The sequence below is a fragment of the Lathyrus oleraceus genome, chromosome 4 (assembly GCF_024323335.1).
Source record: "Lathyrus oleraceus cultivar Zhongwan6 chromosome 4, CAAS_Psat_ZW6_1.0, whole genome shotgun sequence".
NCBI lineage: Eukaryota > Viridiplantae > Streptophyta > Magnoliopsida > Fabales > Fabaceae > Lathyrus > Lathyrus oleraceus.
The window spans coordinates 57,484,635-57,511,019 of NC_066582.1; the positions used below are offsets into that span (position 1 = coordinate 57,484,635).

General features: G+C 36.0%; 1 protein-coding gene across 4 annotated transcripts; it reads left to right on the top strand.

Moving 5' to 3' along the window:
- Positions 1 to 18,076: 18,076 nt before the first annotated feature.
- On the top strand, positions 18,077 to 24,707 carry LOC127073311 (uncharacterized). 4 transcript variants are annotated; one of them, XM_051014459.1, is made up of 8 exons: positions 18,077 to 18,334; positions 19,186 to 19,193; positions 22,107 to 22,202; positions 22,623 to 22,742; positions 22,865 to 22,943; positions 23,261 to 23,347; positions 23,561 to 23,623; positions 24,421 to 24,707. In XM_051014459.1, the coding sequence occupies exons 3-8, from the start codon at positions 22,147 to 22,149 to the stop codon at positions 24,496 to 24,498; spliced, it is 483 nt and encodes a 160-aa protein (XP_050870416.1). In that variant the 5' UTR covers positions 18,077 to 18,334; positions 19,186 to 19,193; positions 22,107 to 22,146; the 3' UTR covers positions 24,499 to 24,707. The 4 variants fall into 4 exon arrangements, with proteins under 4 accessions (XP_050870416.1, XP_050870415.1, XP_050870418.1 ...); XM_051014461.1 differs by having other exon boundaries at positions 18,078 to 18,334; positions 18,440 to 19,193; XM_051014460.1 differs by having other exon boundaries at positions 18,078 to 18,334; positions 19,059 to 19,193.
- The last annotated feature ends 1,678 nt before the right edge of the window (positions 24,708 to 26,385 follow it).

A 26,385-nucleotide genomic window follows, 5' to 3' on the forward strand; every position in this document is an offset into this window, starting at 1 on the left:
CCACCCTTTCACCTGCCTAGCTGTAATTTCTCTATAGACCTTATTGTCTGTAGCTTCCAATTCACCTGCACCCTCAACTTTTCTTCCCAGAAAATTGTTAATAATAGTGGGAGAGATTGTGATACACTTACCTCTCACAAACACTTTGCAAAATTCCTTGTTGTTCTTATCAGCAATATCCTCAAGAATGTTGACAATGCATTACTTAACTAAACCCTCATAGCACTAAGAGAACCCAGCCACAGTCTTCAACAACCCAGCAGCCTTTATCAGGTCCATGACCTCCTTGACTTCAGCAGCATCCTTTCCCAACTCCCTTTCCACAGCCACCCTTCTTTGAATCACAAATTTCCATTTGGAAGCTCCATCCTCAAGATGGAAAGAGATATTATCCAAATGCACAGCAACAACTTTAACAAGAGACTTCCTCACAGTGGTTTTCTTCACAGGAGAGATGTCAGGGACATCTTCCTCAACATCCTCTTCAGACTCAGAATCTTCTCTAACCTTCCTCTTCTTCACTTTAACCTTGCTCCAAGATTTGGAGGGACCAATACCAACAGTCTTCTTAGTTTTTCTAGCTGACATAAGTTCATCCACAAATCTTCCTTTTAGAGTCTTCATACGTTTAGCCACACTTGGCTTTAGGTGATGAAGTAAGTTATCCTCTTGATCATCAAACCTATCATCCTCTAGGTCAATCACATCGTTTGCATCATCATGCTTCTCAGAGTGGGATGCATTGGCAGTTTTAGATGCCACGAATTTTCCTTTACCAGACACAGTTTGCCCTAGAGACCACAAACCTTCGGCAGCCATGTCCTTCTCAGAACTGGATCATCATTCTTCTCACTATGTTGTTCAACCTCAGGAGAGGGGTACATTTTAGACAGGGGAGTAGAGACTCCCTTCACAGAATGTCCTTCATTAAGGATTCTAGTGACTAGGTTTCTTATGACACAATCAGTGTGGTGTATATCTTCCTTAGAGTTAGTGGCATGAGTTGAGCCAGAAGGGATACTAGAGATGTTACCTTGATTGGGGCATGTAGAAGCTGAGGCATCCATGGGATGGTTCAAATCAAGGGCCTCGTAGGGAATAACTGATAGAGGAACCACATCCAGAATCTCATCATCTGGAATGTCCATGGAAGGAGCGCTAACCTTTTGAGTAGACTTAGTAGCAGGAGTATTTTGATGTTGTGACATTTTGGAATTTTTGTGGAAAAAATGCAGTTGCCCTAGCAGAGGTGTGCGAGGAAGGAGCAGGAAGATGGAAGAGTTGGAGTAGGTAGTGAGGTTGTGGGGGTAGCGTGTGAGGACGTAATAGATGGTATTTCCAAAACTAGGTGATGATTTTATTTTAGCCACATAGACACTACTTTGCTTACTTTTCCCACTCCATATTAATTGCTACAAGTCTTCATAAATGCAAAGCCCTAATTTTCTTCTCAGGACTTCAAACTGATTTTCATCCAAGGCCTTTGTAAAAATATCAGCTAACTGCATCTCAGTAGCAACATGCTCTAAGGCTACAATCTTATCCTCCATGAGTTCTCTAATAAAATGGTGATGGATATCAATATGTTTTGTCTTGCTGTGCTGAATAGGATTCTTTGAGATGTTTATAGCACTCAAGTTGTCACAGTACAATGTCATGACATCTTGCGTGACATTGTATTCAGTCAACATTTGTTTCATCCACACCAGTTGAGAACAACTACTTCCAGCTACTACGTATTCAGCTTCAGCAGTAGACAGAGAAACACAATTTTGCTTCTTACTAAACCATGATATTAAATTGTTCCCCAAGAAGAAGCATCCTCCTGATGTGCTTTTCCTATCATCAGCACTTCCAGCCCAATCAGCATCACAATATCCAGATAGCACAGATTCAGATCCATGAGTGTATAGCATCCCATAGTCACAAGTGCCATTAACATATTTCAGGATTCTTTTCACTTGGTTTATATGGCTCACCTTTGGTTCAGCTTGATATCTAGCACAAACACCTACAGCAAAAGCAATGTCAGGTCTGCTTGCTGTAAGATATAGCAGACTCCCTATCATGCTTCTGTAGAGACTTTGATCCACACTGACACCACTTTCATCTTTAGACAATTTCAGATGAGTAGGAGCAGGTGTCCTCTTGTGGCTTGTATTCTCCATGCCAAACTTCTTAACAATATTCTTGGCATATTTACTTTGTGATAGAAAGATAGAATATTCCATCTGCTTGACTTGCAGGCCAAGAAAATAGGTTAGTTCTCCAACAAGACTCATTTCAAATTCAGACTGCATTTACTCAACAAAATGTTGAACCATCTTACTTGACATCCCACCAAACGCAATATCATCCACATAGATCTGAGCCACCATGAGCTTTCCTCATTCATCTTTGACAAATAAAGTCTTATCAATGCCTCCCTTTCTGTATCCATTGTCAATGAGAAACACTGTGAGTCTCTCATACCAAGCTCTAGGAGCTTGTTTCAACCCATAGAGAGCTTTCCTCAACTTATACACATGCTTTGGAAGATTTGGGTCTGTGAATCCCTTAGGTTGTTCAACATATACTTCCTCATTCAAGTAGCCATTTAAGAAGGCACTTTTCACATCCATTTGGAAAAGTGCCTTCTTTTAAACTTCAGAATACATGCCACTCCTAGCAACAATCTAATGGACTCTAGGCGAGCTACAGGGGCAAATGTTTCATCAAAGTCAACTCCTTCAACTTGAGTGTAACCTTGTTCTACTAATCTTGCTTTATTTTTAGTAACCACACCTTTTTCATCAGATTTATTCTTGTAAACCCACTTTGTTCCAATAACATTTATTCCTTCAGGTCTTGGAACCAATTCCCATACTTCATTTCTCTTGAATTGGCCTAACTCTTCCTGCATGGCATTGATCCAGAATTCATAAATTAAGTCTTGTTTAACATTCTTAGGCTCCATCTTAGACACAAAACAGGCATGTGAGATCACATCCCTTGATCTAGTGGTGACCCCTTTATTTGGGTCTCCTATAATGAGATCTTTAGGATGATCCTTCTGAATTCTGATAGAGGGTCCCTTATTTACTTGATCAGCTTCAGGTTCAGCTTGAGTGGACTCACTCTTACTACTTTTGTCCAGGAGTTCAGCTGGGGCATCATTCAGAAATGTTTCAACATCGTCTGTGACATCAGTCTCTTGATCATCAACAACAACATTGACAGATTCCATCATCACTTTTGTTCTGGAATTAAAAACTCTAAAGGCTCTGTTGTTTGTTGAGTAGCCCAGAAATATTCTTTCATCACTCTTGTGGTCCATTTTCCTTCTTTGTTCACGATCATCCAGGATATAGCATTTACTACCAAACACATGGAAGTATTTGACAGTAGGTCTTCTTCCCTTCCAGACTTCATATAAAGTGGTTGAAGTCCCTTTTCTCAATGTTACTCTGTTGTGAACATAACAAGACGTGTTCATAGCTTCGGCCTAGAAGTGGTAAGGCAACTTCTTAGCATGAATCATAGCTCTAGCAGATTCTTGGAGAGTTCTATTTTTCCTTTCCACCACACCATTTTGCTGAGAGGTAATGAGAGAAGAGAACTCATGACTAATCCCTTCAGATGAACAGAATTCAGCAAATTTACTGTTCTCAAATTCTTTCCCATGATCACTTCTGATTCTGATAACATGACTCTCTCTTTCTCTTTAAAGTCTTTGGCAAAGATCTTTGAACACATCAAACACATCAGATTTTTCCCTTATAAAATTCACCCAGGTATATCTGGAGAAGTCGTCCACCACAACATAAGCATACCTTTTCCCACCAAGACTTTCCACCTGCATAGGTCCCATCAAGTCCATGTGGAGAAGTTCCATCACTCTAGATATGGTGTCATGTTTGATCTTCTGATGTGACATCTTTGTTTGCTTTCCAATCTGACATTCACCACAAACTCTTCCTTCCTCAATCTTTAATTTTGGGATTCCTCTGACAACTTCAACAAATATGATCCTCTTCATTCCTTTAAGATGCAGATGACCCAATTTTTGATGCCATGGTTTCACTTCTTCTTCTTTAGCTAGAGCACATATTGATGAATAACTAGTTCCTTGAGAAATCCACATATAGCAGTTGTCCTTAGACCTGACTCCTCTCATGATCACCTCATTTTTTGCATTAGTAATCAAGCATTCCGTTTTTGTGAAGTTCACATTTAGACCTTGATCGCATAGTTGACTGATGCTGATCAGGTTTGTAGTCAATCCTTTAATAAGCAACACACTATCAAGGTTAGGGACTCTATGAAAGTTCAACTTTCCAATCCCCTTGATTTCACCCTTTGCTCCATCACCAAAAGTTACATAGCTAGTGACATGAGGTTGGAGGTCAATTAGCAGGTTTTTACTTCCAGTCATGTGTCTGGAGCATCCACTGTCAAAGTACCAATCTTCTTTGGCTAAGACTCTGAAGGAGGTGTGAGCTATCAAGTTAGTAGCACCAACTCTAGGAACCCATTATTTTCTGTTAATAGGGATGTGATGTTTGGGTCTAGGTTGATGATGAGTAGGACTAGGATAACTATACAGCCTAAAGCAGAATGGTTTTATATGGCCAAATTTCCCACAGTAATGACATCTCCATCTTTGGTGTTTTCCTTTATGTTGTCTTTCCTTGTGATGTTGAGACACCTGATGTGACATCTTTGGTTTGCTACCAGTGGAACTACAATCAGGAGAGGATTTATTGAACCTAAGGCCAGCCATGTCTCCTGCCATCTTTCCAGTCTGGAGGATTTTGTCTAAGGTGTCAGATCCCCTATTTAGCATTCTGACATACTTCGTCATCTCATCCAGTTTGGAATTCAGGAACACGACTTTGATCTTCAACTTAAAAATGGTTTCTAAGTGTTATGTCTTCTCATCCTCTAGTTGGGTTATCAGTTTCTTCTGATTCTCCACTTGTTGAAACACTTCTTCACTTCTGAAACACACTTCCTATAAGAAGTAGCGAATTCATCAAAGGTTAATTCATCTTCACTTGAGTCTTCATCAGAATCTCATCTCCCAGTCAAGGCAGTCACAAGATTGGCAGACTTTCCTTCTGTTTCACTTTCAGAATTGTCATCAGACCAAGTAGCAGCAAGACTCTTCTTCTATTTCTTGAGGTAGGTCCCACATTCAGCTCTAATGTGTCCATACCCTTCACATCCATCCTCTTCAGGATTTTGTTGAATTGTCTCCCAAGTAATGCTAAATCATTTGCCAGACCTTCATCAGCATCCTGACTACTTTCTTCCTCTTTATCTTTAGTGTTTGACATAAAGGCTATGCTTTTGACTTTCTTTTCAGATCCATCACTTATTCCCAACTTGAATGTTTGGAGGGATCCAATTAGCTCATCCACTCTCATCTTGCAGATATCTTGAGATTCTTCTATGGATGTCACTTTCATGGCAAATCTCTTGGGAAGTGATATGAGAATTTTCCTCACAAGCTTTTCATCTGACATCTTCTTAGCCAGGGCTCCTGAGGCATTATAAATTTCAAGTATATTCATATGGAAGTCATGAATACTTTCATCTTCTTTCATCCTCAAATTCTCAAACTTAGTAGTAAGCAGCTGCAATCTAGACATCTTCACTCTAGAGGTACCTTCATGAGTGGTTTTGAGAATATTCCAAGCATCTTTAGCCACCTCACAGTTGTTCACCAGTCTGAAGATGTTCTTATCAACCCCATTGAATATAACATTCAATGATTTAGAGTTTCCAAGATCTAGTTCATCCTCCTCCTTGGTCCATTCTTCCTCAGGCTTTTTATCAGTTATAACTTCTCCTTCCTTCGCAGTGAAAAGGTGTTCCCAGCCTGTTAGAACAACCTTCCGAGCCTTATTATCCAAATATTTCAAGAAGGCTACCATTCGAGGTTTCCAGTAGTCATAGTTAGATCCATCCAGAATTGGTGGTCTGTGTACAGATCCTCCGTCTCTATCCATAGTACCAGAAAGTAACATCCAAAGATCTCACCCAGAGCCAGAGCAGGATGCCTGCTCTGATACCAATTGAAATTCTGGTATCAGATATGAGATTTCGAAGGTAATGTCACGACACTAATATCTGAACAACAAGTGAAATATAAACAGGATAAAAACAGAAAAACAATTGAACAAGTGACACAAGTAATTGTTAACCCAGTTCGGTGCAAACTCACCTACGTCTGGGGGCTACCAAGCCAGGAAGGAAATCCACTAAATAGAATTAGTTCAAAGACTCTCAGTAAACAATTTCAAGTTGCAGTCTTTTCACCTAATCTCTACCCGTGTGACTTCTATCTAAGAACTCTTAGATATGAGACCCTACTCACTCCCCCTCAATCACAGCAGTGATATAAGAATAAATACAAAAAGAAAGAAGACACACTTCAAGGACACATACTTGATCTTGCTTAAAAGCTTCAACCAAGTAAACAAATACACCCGTACTTCAAAGCTTAGAGTGGACAAATTACAACACAAAACTCAGTCCAATTCATACATCAACAAGATGAATGAATGGATCACAATACACAAGCTCACCCAAGACTAAAACCTTAAAACTCTCTCACTTTATCGTTCGTATCTTGTGTGTATAAAACAAGTTTTACATGGCCTTTAAATAGAAGCTTTTTGAATGGGCATGGGCATCATGAAACCCTAATTCTATTTTAATTGCGTATCTCCTAAGAAACAGCAACTAATCATTCCTTTTTGTAAAATAAAATATTCTGGTTTAAAATAGAATTACTCCTTAAATAGCGCATGCAATCTCCACATAAGCACACAAAGATTTGCATGAAAAGTGCAACAACAAAACACATAACACTCAGACTGAATGTTCTGTATGCACATGTCTTAACATCGGGTCTAACATCTTGGCTAACTCCTGCACAACCATATTTAAACAACCTGCAGGAAGCTGATATCACATGTTAAGACAACATGCATGACATCTTGTGATAACACTAAGTTTTACCAAAATTGATGCCAACACATAGAACCAACACTCATCATATGCATTGGCATTGGGATCACACCTTGGCATCCTCCTTACCCCTTGTTAGGTACAAGGTTAGAGTGTCGGGTTTTTGTTATCGTCTCCACAGGGATTGTGAGATATCGCCGCCGTTTGACAGTTGTTTAGTTCTTAACTCGTAGTAACAAGGGGGGGTTTTTGTTTTAGTAACGGTAGCTTGCATAAAAGTGTAAGAAATTGCGGTAAAAGTTTTGGTTTTTCTATTTGAGAAAGATTGTCAAAGTTAGGGTTCGATGATCACTTTGCATGCATATGTTCGATCAACAAAACTCATAAACTCCTTTAGATGATAAACACATTCACAAAGTCCTCCCAATGTGTTTATCTCTAACACACATTGTGGGTTTTCCCATTTTGATCCATTGTTGATCTCTCACACAATCTATCAAAATGACAACTTTTAGGTTTAACTTTTTTAGTGAACAAAATCATTCATTACTATCTCTAGCTAACAAACAAGATTGGATGAAAACCTAGGTAAAGAGTTGGAAAGCATCTCTCGATCATAAACCAACACAAAGAGTTATCAATAAAATAAAGTTTTCACCATATATTCATCATCAAAGAGTTTACAAATGAAGATCATCCCATATATATACAAAGCTTATGATCATCTACATCTAACCTTGACAAAATGAAGGACTTAACTACTCATTTTCATGGTAGCTTGGTCAACAAGTTTCGGTCGAAGATTGATCAACATCTGAGTCAAAGAATCGAGATTGGATGGGAATCCACCTTCTTTTTGTGGAATATTGTTAAGAGATGAAGAAAAATGAGAAAAATGGGTTTCTAGGTTACAAAGTATGATCCCAAGAAAATGCAGAAAATGTCTAAGTCTAAAAAAAAGTATATCCTTTCCAAAAAGTAGCCCCTGCTACTTATAGTACTGGTTCCTGAGCTGTCATGCTCGATAGGCGAGCAGAATGGTTCGCCTAGCGAGCCCCAAAATAGGCCACCAGAGGCACCTGCGCCCAGAAGAACATCCAAGTCCAAATTTCATATGTTCGCTAGGCGAAGCCCACGCTTCCTCCTTCGCTCCAACGAGTTTTGATGTTTTGCTACTGGAATTGCTCGCTGGAAGCTCGCTAGTGGCTCGCCTAGCGAGTAAGTGCTAGCTATGGTTTTGTCCAAGTCTGGGAGTGTTCGCTACTTCCTTCGCCACAACGAGTTTGATCATTTTGCCACTGTAAAATTCTTTTGAATGTTCGCTGGCAGCTCGCTGGGTGCTCGCCTAACGAGCACTTCGCTACATCACTCGCCTAGCGAGCTTGCTGATGATTGCTTCCTTTCTTGGTTCCTTTGCCAACTTTCTTGTGTCTTTGTTTTCTACTCTTTCATGCCTAATTCCTGCACAATAACACACAAATTAAGGGTACCAAGATCATTTCACATTGTATTGCAAATCATCAAAAGCAAGGGCGGTTTCGAACACTTTCTCGGCAAAAAGGAGTGAAAGATGCCCATATTTGATAGCTCAAATAAGCACTTTTGGGCATCTAACACCCCTCATTCATTGGGTTTCATTGGAAGAGGTCACCAAGCACTTTTGATTGTATCATACTTTGTTTTTCATTATTTTACTAACTAAAATACCAAAAATATGTCAATGTATAGTTTGTTGCTTTTATAGGTAGTGTGTATGCTCACCTATGCTCTATCAAGCTCATATCTAGGGTTTAAGACCCTCAATGCAAGGAGCACAATTAAGAAATGGTTCACATTGACTCTAAGCATCAGATATGGATCCCCATAATCTTCACATGTTATTTTTATCAAGAAATCATCAAGAGTTTGGAGTTTGTTTGCCTTGGAAGCCCTAATTCATCTGGGTATCTTGTGTGACTTCTTCAACAAGTTTCTTCAACAATTGATCAAATATTTCAAGGGATACTTCACATTAAATCGTATTATGCATATATTATTCTCCATGAGTCCCAAAAGTCAAGAGAATATCAAGCTAGCAAGTGGGTTCATGGTGGTTGATCAGAGGAAGTCAACTAGTCAAAACTAGGGTTCCCTAGACCCTATCTCCTCCAACTTTTGTCATATGAAAATTATTCCAAGAGAAACGTTACTCAAAATGACATTCCAAACAACTTTCATATTTATGTCAAGAGCTATTTTTGCTTGGAAAGTCATTTTTTATGGTGAAAGATTATAGGCCATTTTGTCTGAACCCTAGTTTGGAGGTCAACTTCCCAAGACCATAACTTGCTCATTTTTTTATGATATGGAATACATTAAAATTGAATTATCAAATTTAAGATATCTACTTAAACTTTTATGTTTGGAGGAAGTGCAAACTCAACTTTCAAATGCATGTTCCAAGAGGAAACATTATAGGTCATTTTGGGCCGATACCATTAAACAAGTGATTTTCCTCAACTTCTAAAATGCATAACTCATTCATTCCAAATCCAAATGACGTCAAATTTGTGACCAAATTAAATTGGTTTGAAAGAGATACAACCTTTATGAAGGAACGTTTCTCATTTGAAGTCCATATAAAAAGTTATTCAAGGTGGAAGAAGTGAATATTTGACTTGGAACTTAGAAAATTTTCAAATATGTTTGATTTCCCAAACTTACACCTCAAAATTTATCATGATCCAAGCTTCAAATTAAAAAGTGTTCAACATGAAAGTTGTTCCCCTTAATCTCACCTTTTCAAAAAGTCTAAGATCATCTCATTTGGCCAAAGTATGAGGGACTTTCACATGGTTCCATTGTTGGAAGTGTCTTGGCAAGTTTTGAACTTAAATGATCATTCTTATTTGCATGCTTCCACATGATGAATTCAGTACACTTTGCACACGATTTGGAAGTGGATTACATCATTCCTTAGGCCCAAACCATTGCTCATGCACCCATGCAAGAAGCTTTCCAAATTTGGCCAAAATTCAAGTGGTGCAAAAATCAAATGCATTGCCTATTTAAACAAGCTCAAGGCTTCAGAATTAACATCAACACCTTGCCCAAGCTTTGCTAGACTGATTCAAACCCCCACTGCCATAGAATTTCTGAAGATTTCGCTTGAAATCGAGCTTGAACTTCATCTTCTGTTTGGAAGTTCAAACTCCATAAATTCACTTCCCTTTTCATCTCAATTGGCTTCTGCAAGCAAGAGAAAGAGAAAGCAAATCAAATCCAGATCAAGATCAAGTGGAATTGGATCAACTCGAAGGTGATTTTTCAAAAACTTCATCTCTTCGATTCTCTCTCAATTCTCCACCATTCTTTGTGATTTTTGGTTGTCTGAAGTCCTATCAATGTAGGCAAGAAGATTGAGTTGCTTTGAGTTCAAATCGAAGCAACTCAATTCATGATCCTCAAAATTCAAATTCCTCTATCTTTTTATATACTTGGAATTGGACAAAATTGAGGCCAGATTCGTGCTCCTGAGCATTTTTCCTTCAAATTAGTGTACTCACTTTTCATTTTCCATTGAGTTAAGCTTGAACTAGTCTGGTGGTTCTCACCGGAGAAGATGACTGGAGCTAGGGCTCCGGTGGTGTGTTGACAAAGTTCCAACCATCTGATCTGGTCCATAGCTTCTAATCTCATCCATCCAAATGGATTACCACGCGTGTGGGATAGTTGACTGAAGCATAAGTGGAACACGTGTTTCCGACCATCTGATTTGCCACCTCAATTAATGAGGGAGATCAGATGGCTCTCCTTTTTTTGAATTTCTGATTATTTCATTTAATCCATTATTTTTAATTAATTCATATCAATTTCATTTTTAGTCCAAAAAATATGGGACTTTCACCAAAAAATTTCAAATATTTTCCTCTTTCATTTTCTGAATTAAAATTATTTTTTGGATTAATTTTGATATATTTCATGATTTAATTGTTTTTGTGCATATTTTTAATTGTTTAAAAATACTTTTGACTTTTCGAAAATAATGAAATTTTTTGTCTAAGGTCTTTTGACCTTGTTTGACCTAGAATAAATCTCTTGGCCATTTATTTGGTGTTTTGAAGAGGTTTTAGGTTTTTGATCAAACATAATTTAATTTAAATGCATTTTAATTTGATTTTTAATTGATTAATCATGTAGAAATTATGTTGAGCCATTTTTGTTGACTTGTGAAGTTTGACTATGTGTTTGGGCCTTGGTCAAGGTTGATTTGACTTTTGTTGGATTGAAATCATTGGATTTAGGGGATTGGTGAAATGCACATTTCATCTCCCAAAATGAACGAATGATTTTAATTTGATAAAATTCCTCCCATGACCAATTTGTGTTTGTCTCATCTCCCCTCCCTCTTCATATTCAATCCCATTCTATCCCATACCTTTCATTGGCCAATGAATTCTCAATATCCTAAGGCTAATTGGTTCATCAATAACTTCATGTTAGATGAATCAATACAAGTATGGATGAAATTAGGTCCATCCTTTGATCATTTTCTTTTTGTGTGTGGTATGTTTTAGGAGTATGGTTCATTATACCATATGTCCAACGTGCATTAACACCAAAATTTATATTGCCCGACCTCAGATAGTTGTGACTTCTACATAAGTCCAATTACGATTGCTTAACATAGCGCTAAATTTTGACCCAAAAGCATAGCATTATAGTAAGTGAGATTGTAAGTCTCCTCCCTTTCATGGTATTGTGTGGAAACTTGGCCTTTTTTCCTCCATTTGGAAGATGTCTTGGTTCAAGGATCCATGCTTGTGAGTAGAGGGTTAAGTGTTCTCCAAAGAATGACTTAATTAATTGAAAAGCAAAACTTCACTAATATCTAATCAATTAACATTTGACTAATTTTTATTATTATTGCTTTTAATTTCAAGTCATTTACTTTATGAAATTTAAATTCAAGTCATTTACCATTCCATTTTCCATTTTACACATCATTTAACTTGTTTATGTTTATGCCATTTTCACTTTGCTCACTTTAGCCATATATTGTGATTGTATATATTTGTTTGTGTATCTTGTTTGTGTTTGTGGTCTTAGGACCTTAAAATACCTAATAAACAACAAAAACCCTAAAAATGTGTGTGTGGACTGTTGGATTTGATCTGAGCTTTGGACTTAGAATTAGGCAACATTCCCTATGCAAAAGGACTTGGCCAATGCCAACATTTTTGAAACCAAGTTATTGTGATTTGAGCTTTCATCTGATGCAAGTATTGGGATCCACTTGAGTTCATCTGCTACATGGTCTTGATGCAAATGTTACTTTGAACTTGTGTCTAATGCCTTATTCTGAGCCATTTGAGGAGTATGTCATCTGATACATGGGGAGATTATGAAGAAGACTATGAAGTTGCTAGCTTGTATCTGGCTACTTTATTTGATGTCTTGCTCTTAATTTTGCTACTTGCTTATTGATATCGCTTGATTTAAAAGTCCAAAGGAAAAAAGGGTTTCTATATGACATCCTTGTCTATTGGATTGCATCCCATTGGTCAGATCTTTTCAACTCTTAACTTGTAAATTTTTGCTTAGGATTAGTCTCTTCATCTCCTCCCATTTCTTAAATTTCAAATCTCTCCCCCCCTTTTTTCTAAAAATCTTCTTTGCTTGTGATTTCTAACTTAGACCTTATTGCAAATTAGAAACTTTGGCCTTATGCCATTGCATTTTAAACTTTTTTCTTAAATCAAACTTATAAATGAATCTAATCATATTGACTTAAAATTTCAAAAGACAAAAAGAACTAACACCCATTCAAAAAAAAATTTGGGCCCTTTGTGCCTCTTTTAAATTTAAATCTTTGTTAAAAGCAATTCACTCACTTTGAAATTGATACCACGAACTACGAGATTTTGATCCCTCATTTTATGTTGGTACGTAAGCATAAGTTCGAAGCTCTTGTCAAACACAAAAATATAATTAATGAATTATTTTTCTCATCCCCGCACTCTATTTGTTTCAAACATCTTTTTATACTAAAAACACATACACACATAAAAAAAGGGATCCCTAGGAGTACCTAAGACACTTTGGGTGCTAACACCTTCCCTCTGTGTAACCAACCCCTTACTTGTAATCTCCGGCATGTTATTAGTTTTTATTTGAAAACTTCTTATCTTTGGGTTTTTTTCGTACTTTTCCCTTTTGCTTTGGAAATAATAAAAGCGCGGTGGCGACTCTGGTTTTATTGATGTTAAGTTTATCAATAGCTTAATGGTCATGAATTTACCGCTACAAGAGCGACTAAAGCTATATAGACGAGTACATCAGGTGGTTCTTCAGGATGTCACATCCATATATGGTGCATATTGCTCCAGAAGATCCATTGAGGCCATCTCATCAGAAGATACTGGAGGAGGAGCAGGCTAGGTTAAACTATGCTCATGATGTGTTGTCTAGATGTCGCCGTATTGTGGAGATTCTGCATACAAGTACTGACAAAGGTATCTTTCCTGATGGTTCTGAGGCTAGGGAGGTCCTAAATGTCATTATGATGGAGGCACGAGAGGCACTAATGTACTAGAGACAACGTCGGTGCATGGGGGCAGAGGAGGCAGAGGAGCTCGAGTCTGTCACACGGGGTAGTTAATAGTATTTATAGTTTACATTTATGTTTGGTTGTATTTTACTTTTACTTATTTCAAATTGTTTATATATTTCAACTTTATTATGTATGTCATTGTTTACTGTGAAATCTAATAAACAAGCTTCGGTCTCTTATTGAATGTTACTTGTAGGATCCCATATAATCCTAGGACGTAGTGCTAAAAGTTTTCTGATAGTTTTGTGTAGAAAAGTGAAGGATTTCATCTTAGTCGAAATGTTTGAGTAAAGATTATACAAAAAGTAGATTATTTGAAAATGTATGTAATTTCGACAATGCTAAAAAGCAAAACATTGTAAAAGTGAAGTAAAGTGACAACGAAATTCATAGAGGAATGAAAGAAGGCTTGCAATGAAGATAAAATGAAATAAAAGACTTTGCATTTGAAAAGAAATGGTGTTTCATAAATCATACATCTTGCTTAGTGAAACTTGTTTCTCTCTATGCTGGGTACTTTGAGTTTTTTGAGTTTTTTAGTGAAATCAAAAGAACACCCTAAATCCTAGTACTAGAACTCATATTTACATAGGTGTAAAATAACTATTTTGTAACGTTCTTCTCCTCAGCATTTGCCACATAGATTTTTGCATGTTTTTTCGCTTATAAAGTGTCTTCCACGTATCCTTTGGGATAAAACAGAGAAGCAGTTACTCGCTTTGAATAAACGCTTCTTTGAAGCAAAACATTGATGGTCGACGTGTCCTACTAACGTCAAAATTCTGAGCAAAATCGCCATCGAAATGCATGGATACAATATTTCTCATCAGAAAACACTAAGTCCTCAATCTTTATCTCTCACCCCGAGACTTCGACTTCCTTAGCTAACACAACATGTGGAAAATGTCTTTAAACCCTTTCAACATTTAATTCTCTTTTATTATGCTGAGATTTTGGTCCTGTCAAGAATACTAGCTAACAAATTGCCTCCCTAAAAGGCCTCTTTCGACTAAAAAGAGATAGGGGCGTTTTTTACTTTCTTTGACCCTATTTTGCCTAATGGACTAACATCATGGACATCATGACCTTTCCATCAATCGTACCTTAAAAATGTGCATTTTCCATAATTCCATAACCCTTTATCGCGACTCCATGCTTTTAAGCATGGCTAGGTTTACAAAATCGTTCGATTCCGCCTCTAACATTGTGGCACGTGTCATTAAAGTTGGTGCCATTTTTCAAAACAAAACTAAAGAGTTTTCTTTTATTGTACTATAAATACCTCTTATTTCTCTCCTTTTCTCTTTTCCACTTATTGTTATCAGAAACTCTTCTTCAAAAAATCTATTTTCTTTAAGCAGTCAGTCCAACATCTTCAACAATGGCTTCCAAAACAAAGAATCCAATGACTCTCTTCCTTTAGCTACCAAGCTTCAATCTTCTATACTTTCTAGGAATCAAGAGTACGTCCCAGAACCCCTGAATCAAGAGGAAAAGCTCCAAATCTTTAAATCTTAGGTATTAATTCCCAATTTCATTTCTGGTAAAACCTATGCACTTATGAGTCCAGTGCATGATCCTTCAGTACATATTACTAAGCTTAGGGATTTTTTTCCCTTCTTACCGCTGAACAAAACCAATAGTGAGCATTAAGGAACCCATAAAATTATAGTACATGACTTCTACTCTGCGTGGTTTTTGTTCAACCCCTCCCCCCCAAAAGGAATGAGAATTACATCCTTGGGCTGAACAAAATTGAAGCGAAAAAGAGTGATACCTAGAAGTCCAAAGGAATTTATGACCTATTCTAAGCGAAAAAGGGTGACCCTCTTTATTTCCAAAATATGCTGGTTGCCTCTTTGTACTTCTGGGAAAGTACCACCAACATATTCCAACTTCCCTATGGAATGGTGACACCCACCCTCTTCGACATAACGGCTATCACTGGTCTTTGCCCAACTGGAAAAAACTTTGATCCCAATGAAAGTGATGAGGATACCATAAATGTTAACAAATATTTCGCCAACTTTGGCAAATATATCAAAGAGCATCGCTGTCGCGCTGCGAAAAATATAGAGTCGCAACCGAATTTTATTTATTCCAAAGGAAAGGGAAAATAACGATAAAGCCTCAAAGAGAATGGTCTCGCAACCAAGAGCGAATTCAGAATTCTATTATGCAAGGGGAAGATATTAGCACCCCTCACATCCATGGTATTCCATGGGAACCACTAGCTTGTACCAATGCGTATGGATGTCATTTATCTGAGCGTTGCTTGCTATCGGGAAATAAGATGTGAATAAGATGGGAAGAGAAAATAAGTTTTAAATTAGTGTGCTCGCCAAGGTTTCGAACCCTTGTGCCTACGTATCCTCATTTGTGCAATAAGGAAGCCAGAGCTCCGTAGTTTCGTTTACAAAACATAATATTTGTTTGGTTGTTTTTATGAATAGTGTTGACGTTCACGTGCTACTATTCACTTGCTTGTATGCTCGGGCATGAGAGCATTGTGTGTTTGTTTGTTTTCGGTAGAATGGATGCGCTTGGATCATATTCTAGAAGTTAAACATTACTTGCTCACACATGGATGCTTAAGCTTCGTTCACGGTAGAACATAAGTAACATGCCCTTTCTGAAAAGGTTTGAAAGATGCCCTAAGGCAGAAAATTGATTTGATTGGTTAGGGTTTACTTTAGTACAGAGACAAATATCAGACCCTTGGCTAGGTACAATCAACAATTAGAATACTTGGGAGTTGAGAGGATAAAAATATCATAACCATTCTTTTTCATCCAAAAGAGATTTGATTTTTGAAAGAGTTTGGCAAGTCTAGTCATTGGTACTTACAAGAAGACAAGTATCTAACCCTAGACTAAGTACGGCCAACAATCAGAATACTCGAGAGTCGAGAGGACAATGGTATCCCAACCACCATTTTTCTCCTTCATAGCATCTAGATTGAACTTGTTTTATCATTAGATGTTTTGAGGAGGAATTCAAGTGTCGGGTCCTCAAGCTAGGTACGACCGACAACCCAAGTACTTGAATATTGTGTACAAGCACGTACACCCCGTTTTTGCGTTCTGATTTATTGAGAAATTGTTTTGAAAAGGCATTTGACGTTGGATCAAGTGTTTGACATTTATTATGAAAAAGTGTGTGTGAAGAATGGAGATATAGAGAGATTGAGATAGATTGATAAGAGAATGGAGAATGGAATGGATAAGAGATACTTGATGTTGGATCAAACACTCGCATTTCTATGAAGTGAATTTGGTTTGGAAAACACTTGACGTTGGATCAAGTATGCCTTTGTCTTTTGAAAAGTTTAGTTTTTATGGTTTGGTTTACATCTTTTTAGTTAGCATGCATGATAAGCTATAAAAAAAAATTAAACCTAAGTTATTTACACTTATATGGGATGGGGGGACATATGACCCATAATGGGGGGATGAAACCACACAATACAATGGGTAAGGAAAAAGATTAAACAAGTTACAAACCAAGCACCCTGCCTAAAACAATCAAGTGGCATGATCTCCTCAAACAATACAAGGCAAAATGAATGGATTAAAGGAATAACATATAAACTTGAGTTGAACTTGAAATCTCAATGGCATGTAATAACACAAACAAGTGGGGGTTAGTATGAAATCTAGGCAAGTGAGAATGATGCAACAAACGTAAACATGTTCAAAGATTTTTTATCAATTCAAATGGAAATGGATCAATATGGATAATTAATCAAAGACTAATAACATGATCATGGCAAATGAAATAGACGTATGCAAGACATACATCCATAAAATTGAAATAAGATTTTCAATTTACAAGATAATTATAAACCAAATGAATTGATTAAATGGACAATTAAAGTGAGTATTAAATCTAATGATCAAAATCTACCTAAACATTAATTAGGGATTCAAATTAATCAAAGTCAATTGACAATTTAAATCATGACTTGAAATCTAATCTACACATGAACATGTTAATCACAATGTAAATGACAAATGGAATGGAAAATTACCCTAATGGAAAATCATGATGAAAATCAACAACTAAGCATATTATTTAATTGTGAATTAAATAAAAAAAATGGATTAGCATGGAGTATCAAATCCTCATGCCAAGTTTATACTAATCATTGCAAGATCAAACTACTATGGAATTAATTATGAAAAATCAAAAATCTAATTAAAAAATGATTAAACCAAATCATATCCAAATTAAAACTAATTATTTCTAATGATGAATTAAACCAATTAACAACAAAACTATGTTAATCCCTAATTAACAAAAATCAAGAAACCCTAATTTTAACAATAACAAGCAAAATCAGTAGCATGATTAACAAGAAACTAAAATTAACATAAATTAACAAGAGATTAAGCAGGGGATTAATCATGAACATGAGGTTAATGGGCCATGGGGGTGAAAAACGGATGGGGGTGATACAGTAAAGGCTTGTTTTCTTGGGCCAAAGGCCTAAGTCTCCCAAAAATCCCCAAGAACCGGATTCAGATCCATGTCCACGCAGCCACAAATTCAGAACGCACATCACATGAACGACGCCTCCAAACACGACTCAGGTTTCATCATCGTCTTCAATAAGCCTCTCTCACGTACGGATTTCAAACGAAAGCTCAAAGACGCTTAAGGCTCATCACCGAATTGGTTCATCCTCGAAATCAAAATTACTGAAGGATCGTTCTTGCACACGAAATCAAGGGATCAAGAGGAGAAGAGAGACCTACCGGATTCAAGTTCGGCGCGGTGGCTCAGGTAATGACTTCCTATTGATCTTTGTTCTTCTCTTCTACTTGCTTTTTCTCTCTTTTGTTCTTCGTGTTATTGTTATTCTCCCATTTTCCTTCTGGTTTTGTTTAGTTCAGAGGGTGGTTGTTGCTTCGTTCGGAGGTTTGGGAGGGAGAGTGGAGTTATATGGGATGGTTAGAGAGGGTGCAACTTGAAGTTTGTTTTTTTGAGGTCCGAATGGAGGTGTCAGTGTTGAGGTTCAGAGTTGGTTAAGGGTTCTGTTAGTGATCCCCGAAGTTGTTAGGAGAGGGTGCTGTTGAAGAAGTGTCGTCAAGGTTGGTTTGAGGGTTATGCCATTTTTTGTAGGTTCTGAAGTTCAGTTTTGAGGGAGTTCTTGGTTGAAGTTTTCTGCAGAATCCCTTGAGGGTTGTTGGAGTGTGTTTTAATTTGGTTAGAGGTGTTAGATAGAGGTTGACATTCAGTTAGAAAGGGTGGTGGAATTCAGTTCTGAATTGGGGAGGTTTGTTGAGGTTTCGTTCCAGTTATCGCTTGTTAGAGTTATTGAGGGAACCAGTTATGCAGTTAGACTGGTTTTTTCTGTTAGAATGTTTTTGTAGGGGAGTTAGAAGTTGTTAGAGGTAGAGTTGTCAAATAAGCCCTATATTTAAAAGCGCCCTATTAAAGCCCCAATATATTAAGCCCCTTATCATTGAGATTTATTTTAGGCCCTTTATATAATGCATTTTTTTAGGCCCCATTGAGGGGCCTTATTTTATTCCCAAAATTTGGACGTTGAGTTTATCACTCCATTCATGTTCTGTGCAAAACTTCCGCCACCGTCAACCAATTACACCGCCGTCGACTTTTCTCTATCACAGAAATAAAGGTACTCTTCTATCTCCATTTCTCTTTAATCTCTAGTTTTCTTAATATCAAATTTCATTTTTTATCTCATTTGAATCAACATGTTTATAATACTGCTTAATATGTACACTCACAAGCTGTTTGTGGAAATGCCTCAACAACTTTATACATGATATAAATTTGATTAAAATGCAATTCTGATGGTAAAGTTTCGATGATTAATTTGCCGTGTTTTAATCTTAGTGGTACTTTGAGTCATTCTGTTGCAAATTTAGGTTCTTTAGTTGATATCAGATTGGAGGGTAATCATATCAATGGCGTAGTGCCTAGTAATTGGACCAGTTTGATGAATATGAAATTGTTTGATCTGAGTAGAGCATTTTTAACAAAATTTAAAACACAAACTACCATTCCTGATCTTCATGTTCTGATATCTACACCATTTCACCCTGCCTATGTTACTGCTGAAAGAATTAAGAAAGCTAAGAATTTAGAGCTACTTTTGACTGCCGGAATTGGTTCTGATCACATTGATCTCAATGCTGCGGCTGCTGCTGGTTTAACCGTCGCAGAGGTCACAGGAAGCAACACAATATCTGTTGCTGAGGATGAGCTAATGAGAATTCTCATTATGGTGAGGAATTTTGTGCCTGGTTACCATCAGTCTATTACAGGAGAATGGGATGTTGCTGGCATTGCACATAGAGCCTATGATCTTGAAGGAAAGACGATAGGAACGGTGGGTGCTGGACGAATCGGGAAGCTTTTACTCCAAAGGCTGAAACCTTTTAACTGTAACCTTTTATATCATGATAGACTTAAGATGGAGCCTGAATTGGAGAAAGAAATTGGAGCTAAGTTTGAAGAGGACCTCGATACAATGCTTCCAAAGTGCGATGTAATTGCTCCAACAAAGTTACCAGATACAGAGAGATGGTTAGAGGGATTTGCAACCTTAGATAGACGCCTTTTGCCTCCAGAAAGCCACTGGCCATAGATTTTGAGTTCAAGTAGAAAATAAGGTGCTATGAAAGTGCACCAAATGGCAGGGTGAATGGTTTGTTGTGGGGCTAGTTTAGAGGGTACAGAGATTGCTAAAAACATGCAGACAACCCAAGGGGCAAAGAAGAAGTTGATACGAACCGGATGGAAATACTCTCTTCTGACTGCTTCAAAGTAGAATATGCATTTCAGAATGTAGGTGATGGAAACAGCTATCAACACTGCTAAGGCTAACAACCATATTAGAAAACTGATATTTGGTGTAATATGAAGAAACCTTGTGGCTGGACTTGTTGCCAGATTATGCCATAAAACCGCTTGACTGCTTAGGTCGAGACAGATACCAAAACATCCTATAGGAAACCGAAGGAGAAACGACCACTGCTCATCTGTCGGGAGAAGGATGTCCTCATAGTCCTGTGTCAAATGTATGCACAACATTATAATTGATCATTTATACATATTTAAAAACTATTTTAAAAATAAAAATATCTGATCAACTATTCTCTTAAACATCATTTTAAAATCCCATAATTTTTAACTGTGATTGAGTCTTTGGAAAGATATATAGCATATATCTAGCTAACATGCATGCATTCATGCAACTTAGGTAGCAATTTCTCACCTTAACTTCATTTAACTCAGGTCCTCTAAGAGCAGCAAAGTATCTACCAGCAGGAACACTTGCATTAACAGAATCATCATCCACACCAGAAGTGCCATTAATCTTCTGAGACTCCAATTCCTTCTCGATTTTTCTCGGCAACAAAGAATTCTGTTTACTGAGAGTGGATTTCGTCTTAAAGATACTGAAATCTCTTTTCTGTCCTTCCAAACCAATCTTATTTGCAGGATTCAAACCTCCTAAGCTGGTTCCACTTCTGTGACTCATCTATTGGTCATCAACCACTACTGTGACTCATCTATTGGTCATCAACCACTACTGTGACTCATCTATCCTGGTCAACACTCTCAACACCAATCATTAATTCATTGATGGGGAAATCCGAACTCAAACCCAGTCAAAACATGTTCCAGTTCAGTTTTGGATGATAAGTTTAAAAAATTCGATCCGATTCGATCAAATTTCATGCGGTTTGATTTAGATCCGTTTTTAGATATCCAAATTACAATTTATTTATTTATTAATATTATAAAAATACTAATAAATAATAAATTTTATATAATATATAACATAAACTATATTTATGAAAAAATAAATATCATTTAAAAATAAATTAACACAATATATCATACTAATTCGATCGAACCACAAACCCGGTATTGGGTATTGAAAACCGTCTTGTTCACTCTCGTATGCAATTCCTTTCCACTTTCCTTTTCTCATAAAACACAGAATCCATTCTTCTTCCTTTTCTGTTTTCCCTCCGCCATTGAAGCTCGGTTCCAAGGCTTAAGGGTAATTTAATTTCCCCACAGTGGGTTTCAATCCTCATTATGATAATGAAGCTTTTATTTGTCTTATTTCCATTTGAGTTCTCATTTGTTTTAGTTTGTTGCCATGAAGTGTTCAACCAAGTGCTTCTCATTTGTCTTGATAATGAATTAGTAACAAAGCTTTGATTTGAATTCTTCCATTGTTAAGATGTTTCCGTTGATAAAACTGAATGATTTTGCTGCTGTTGTGTCTCATGGTGTAATGCTTGTTTTCTGTTTGATAAAATGCTTCAACCGAACTTTGTGAATAGGAAACACTTGTCATAGATGAAATGAACCAAGATAGGTTTTAGTGACATTGATAGTGCAGTGTCATAACTATTGCCTGCTTAATTGGTTATTTGATTTTGAGCTAGTGATGCAAAGTAAATTGTGAGATTTTTACCTGCTGTTTAGTTGGTTATTATCTATGTATGAGAGAGTAGATGAGATTATCGTAATCAACTCCTAGAAGTAAAATTTGTTCATGATGCAGGTACTAGATATACAGTTCACCTATTGAAGTACTCTGTGGAATGGAAAAATCGTCATTTTTGGACCGAATGATTGGTCATCTTCGGGGAACTTGCAAGTATGTCCATGTTAACTACTGGTGTCATTTTCTCTGAATTGTAGCTTTATTAATCTTTACTACTGATTCTATTTTCTATCATTCTGTAGTAACTACAATAATTCTTTGTACTACAATACTTATTTTTCTCTAGGCATTTTTTTCGTTAATTAAATATTAGAAACTAATTATTGTCATTTGATTGAAGAATTGTTTAGTCTTATCGATAAGTCTATGGAATCTCATTTCAAATAATTGAATATTAACGACAAAGTTCAGTAACCCGTACTATGGTAGCATACTTTGCAATTTGCATGATATAATTTAGATGATAGATACTTTGCACAATTCCCTGGTGCATTATTCTTGGAAATTCACCTCATCCCATGCTGTCTATTAATGGGAAATATCAATTTGTTGGAATTGTTTTGATAATATTAGGTACTATACTGGTTATCCAAAGGATCTTGGACCATCACGGGTTGTTCATTTCACCTCCGAGCGTGAGTTTGTCAATCTCCTTCATGAAGGGTTTCCCGTGGTTGTTGCTTTTACTATCAGGTGATCCGGTTGGAGTCAGCTCTTGAATACTCTTACTCTGAAGCTTATTTAGGTGTGAATGAAAAAGAAAAGAAATAAAATGAATTAATTTAGGAATGGCTTCTTATTATTCTATAATGCAGGGGGAATTACACAGAACATCTTGACAAAGTATTAGAAGAAGCTGCTTCTGAGTTTTATCCACATGTAAAATTTATGCGTGTAAGTTATTTTATTAATGATCTCTTATTACTTGTTTGTGTTGGCACTTGAGAGTCATACCTATGTATATTTTTACTCACGATGAAGCATTGCAATCGTCTAGTCTGATAGAGTCACAAAAACATACACAAATGTGCTCATTACTTTGCAATGAGTTGTGGAGTTTACTAATAGGAAAGTAGGCACAAGGCTTACAGTAGAATTTATCTTTTATCGTGTTCCTTTTTCTGTACCTTTATTGCTTGTTATTGTCTACGCACTTTGCAACGTTTCTATTCCACATTGATGATGACATGATAATTTTTTGTGCTTTGCAGGTTGAGTGTCCAAAGTATCCTGGGTTTTGTATAAGTCGGCAGAAAAAGGAGTACCCATTCATGGAAATATTTCATAGTCCAACACATGTATGGTATTCCTTTCTGTTTGCTAAGCCTCTTAACCTCAGTGCCTAAATTGCTAATAGGATAAAATTATAATAAATTTTCTTCTGATGGCATGTTTAAGTAAACCCAAGAAGCACAAATTCTATGACAATAATTTGGTTTTTAGTAATTGGTTGATCTTTTCATTGACTCAATGGAAATGTAGTTACTTGAGACATGTGTTTCTTTTTACAGGTGGCTAACCAGGGTAGGGTAGCTGATCCAAATATTACTAAATACAATGTGAAAGTCATGCCAGTAAGTATCCCTCCTCCTGCTTTTCAGGAAAATTGTAAAGCATGTAATACCGACCATGATTATTTGTATTTTGAACAATCCCCCTTAAGAAAATATCAAATTCTGAAAATGTACCCTTCCCAGGTATTAAATCTAGTAATCAACCACTAAGATCAACTTAAGCACATGTTTCTTTTGGATTAAGCGCTAACCACTAGGCTAAAAGCAATTGCTGTTAATGAGGGCGCAACTTTATTTTCTTATAGCATAGAGCCCTCAAGGGGCTGTGCCCAGCCCATACTAAACGCCATGGGTTGGGATGTTAAACCCATCGAATCCCTAAGGGTGATGCTGGATTAATAAATCCAACAGTTTCTTGATATGAAGCCATTTAGGTTTTTACCAATGAAATTTGTCTACTTGCCATGGAGGGTTCCTCAAAGTTAAGATTTCTTCCATTCCATGTACAAGGAGCCATTTCCTATCATTTAAAAATAAATTTTCTTACTCAAAATTGATATTTCATTTTGAAACAAAATTAATTAATAATTAGAAAGTATAAAAGTGTAGATTGCAAGATTGCTTAAAGATTACTATATCAATGGAGCAAAATGTATATTGAGTTGCTTAAATATTATGTGGCATAGTTGAAATTGAGAAGCTCTTAATAGCTGCTAAACAACTAAAAGTTTTGTAACCAGTAAAAGTGGCTGTAAAACCTATCAAACATTTTTGAACTTCTATGACATATGTCAAAGGCTTTGGCTTTGAATATTTTTAATAATCTCATACTTCCATTTGCTTGTGTGCAATTGCAGTTCAACTACGATATCAGTGTTTACGGGTTTAGAGAAATCTTCAAGCGCTATGGGATCCGGGCATCAGATATGAAGTAAGGCTCTAGTAGGAAGGTTTTATCTTTCAAATAATAAGGAGCCACACCAGATTATACTACCTATTTTATCAAATTGTAATTATATATCATCATAAGTTACAACTTCAGGCCAGTAGATGGCAAATTATAATTACCTGTTTTGTTGATGTCTCAACCCTTAAATATAATTTGGTTCAGTCCAGTCCTGGAAATGTTCTCTTCATTCCTTCATTTTGGTTGTTTAAGTTGTATACTAAAGTTAATTGATGTAGCTTTTAGGTTATTTTTCTCTTAATGTTGTGGTATTTCAACTATTGGCCCGATTGACTTTTCATTTTGATTTGTTTTTGAAGAAAATTAATGTTAATAGAACGGAGAATTTTTAAACAAATCAGCTCTATATCTCTCTAGATGTTTGCAATAGTGATATTTTGTTATTGGAATTGAACCGGAATGTCTTGCCTTAATCAAATCTCCTTTTAGACTTCGTGCTGAGAGGATCGTGAAATTGAGATGTTTTACCTTGGTCACACCGTCCTTCCAAGTCTCTTGTTTGAGAGATTGTGAACTCAAATAATTTTAGTTGGACCTCAAAGAGCTTGGCCAACCAATTATTTACTCCTCAATCATGGATCATGGAAGAATGTGTCTGATCTTATATTACGAGAATAATTGAAGTCATCATAAGTAAAGGGGTCAAAGAAGCCCTAAATGAGAAAGCCTTAACAATTAGGCCCCCTATTTGGTCCCATTTTTTTAGGCTCCATACTAAATCACCTCTTATTTTTAAGCCCATTCATATTTTTGTTTTTTAAAGGGCCTAAATGAGGGGTTCAAAATATAATTTATTTTTTTAAATATATATTTTTAAATAATAAATATTTTTGAAAACTATTTTTTTTAAATATTATTTTTTTTTTCAAAAAAAAAGAAACATTGATTTTTTTTCGAAAATAAACCTTACTTTCTTAAAATAAAAAAAATAATTCTTTTAAAAAATAAACATAATCGATTTTTTTGAAAGTATTAAAAATTTTAGTTTTTTTTTAAAAAATTGGTATTTTTGAAAAAAAATATTTTTTTCACAAAAAATAAATAGATTTTTTCGTAAAAAAAAACTGATTAATTTTTTAAAATGAGAAAAGCGTTTTTTTTAAAATAAAAAATCAATTTTTTTCGAAAAAAAAGTCAATTATTTTTTTAAATAAAAACTTATTTTTTTCGAAAAAGAATGTCGATTTTTTTTTGAAAATAAACCATCGATTGTTTTCGAGAAAAAAAGTCAATTTTTCCTAAAACTAAAAAATTTGATATTTTTCAAAAAGATATTTCGATTTTTTTTATATATAAAAAAAGTCGATTTTTTCGATAAAAAAAGATGATTTGTTTTTGAAAAAAAATGACTTTTTTCGAAAATAAAAAAAACTGACTTTTTTCGAAAATAGAAAAAAAAAGTCAAAGTTTTTTCAAAAATAAAAAAAAATCAATTTTTTCCAAAAAATTAAATCGATTTTTTTAAATAAAAAAGTTTAATTTTATTTGAAACAAAATCAAAATTTTCCTAAAATAAAAAAGTTGATATTTTTTGAAAAAAAATGATTTTTATGAAAATAAAAAAATAAAATATTTTTTTCTTTAAAAAAAAAGTCAGTTTTTTTTCTTTAAAACTTTAAAAAATGATAGGGCCTTAAGGCTTTACTTGAATTTTATGGGCCTTTAGTTTATGGGGCCTATATATTTTGGGACTCATTTATTTTTAGAATTTTGGGCCTCCTATATTTTGGGGCCCTTAAAAGTTAGGTTCCGACCCCCTAAATTGACAGCTCTAATTAGAGGGTGTGTAGAAGTTGTTGAGTCAGTTAGAAGTTGTTAATTCTGTTAGGTTGTAATTGTGAAGTTAGAAGTGCCA

What these genes read in the sequence shown, in the direction of transcription:
- LOC127073311 (XM_051014459.1), top strand. Translation starts at nt 22,147, where the DNA reads ATGGAAAAATCGTCATTTTTGGACCGAATGATTGGTCATCTTCGGGGA. An exon ending in GTTGTTGCTTTTACTATCAG is followed by an intron (nt 22,743 to 22,864) that starts GTGATCCGGTTG and finishes TCTATAATGCAG; the next exon opens with GGGGAATTACACAGAACATC. An exon ending in TATTTCATAGTCCAACACAT is followed by an intron (nt 23,348 to 23,560) that starts GTATGGTATTCC and finishes TTCTTTTTACAG; the next exon opens with GTGGCTAACCAGGGTAGGGT.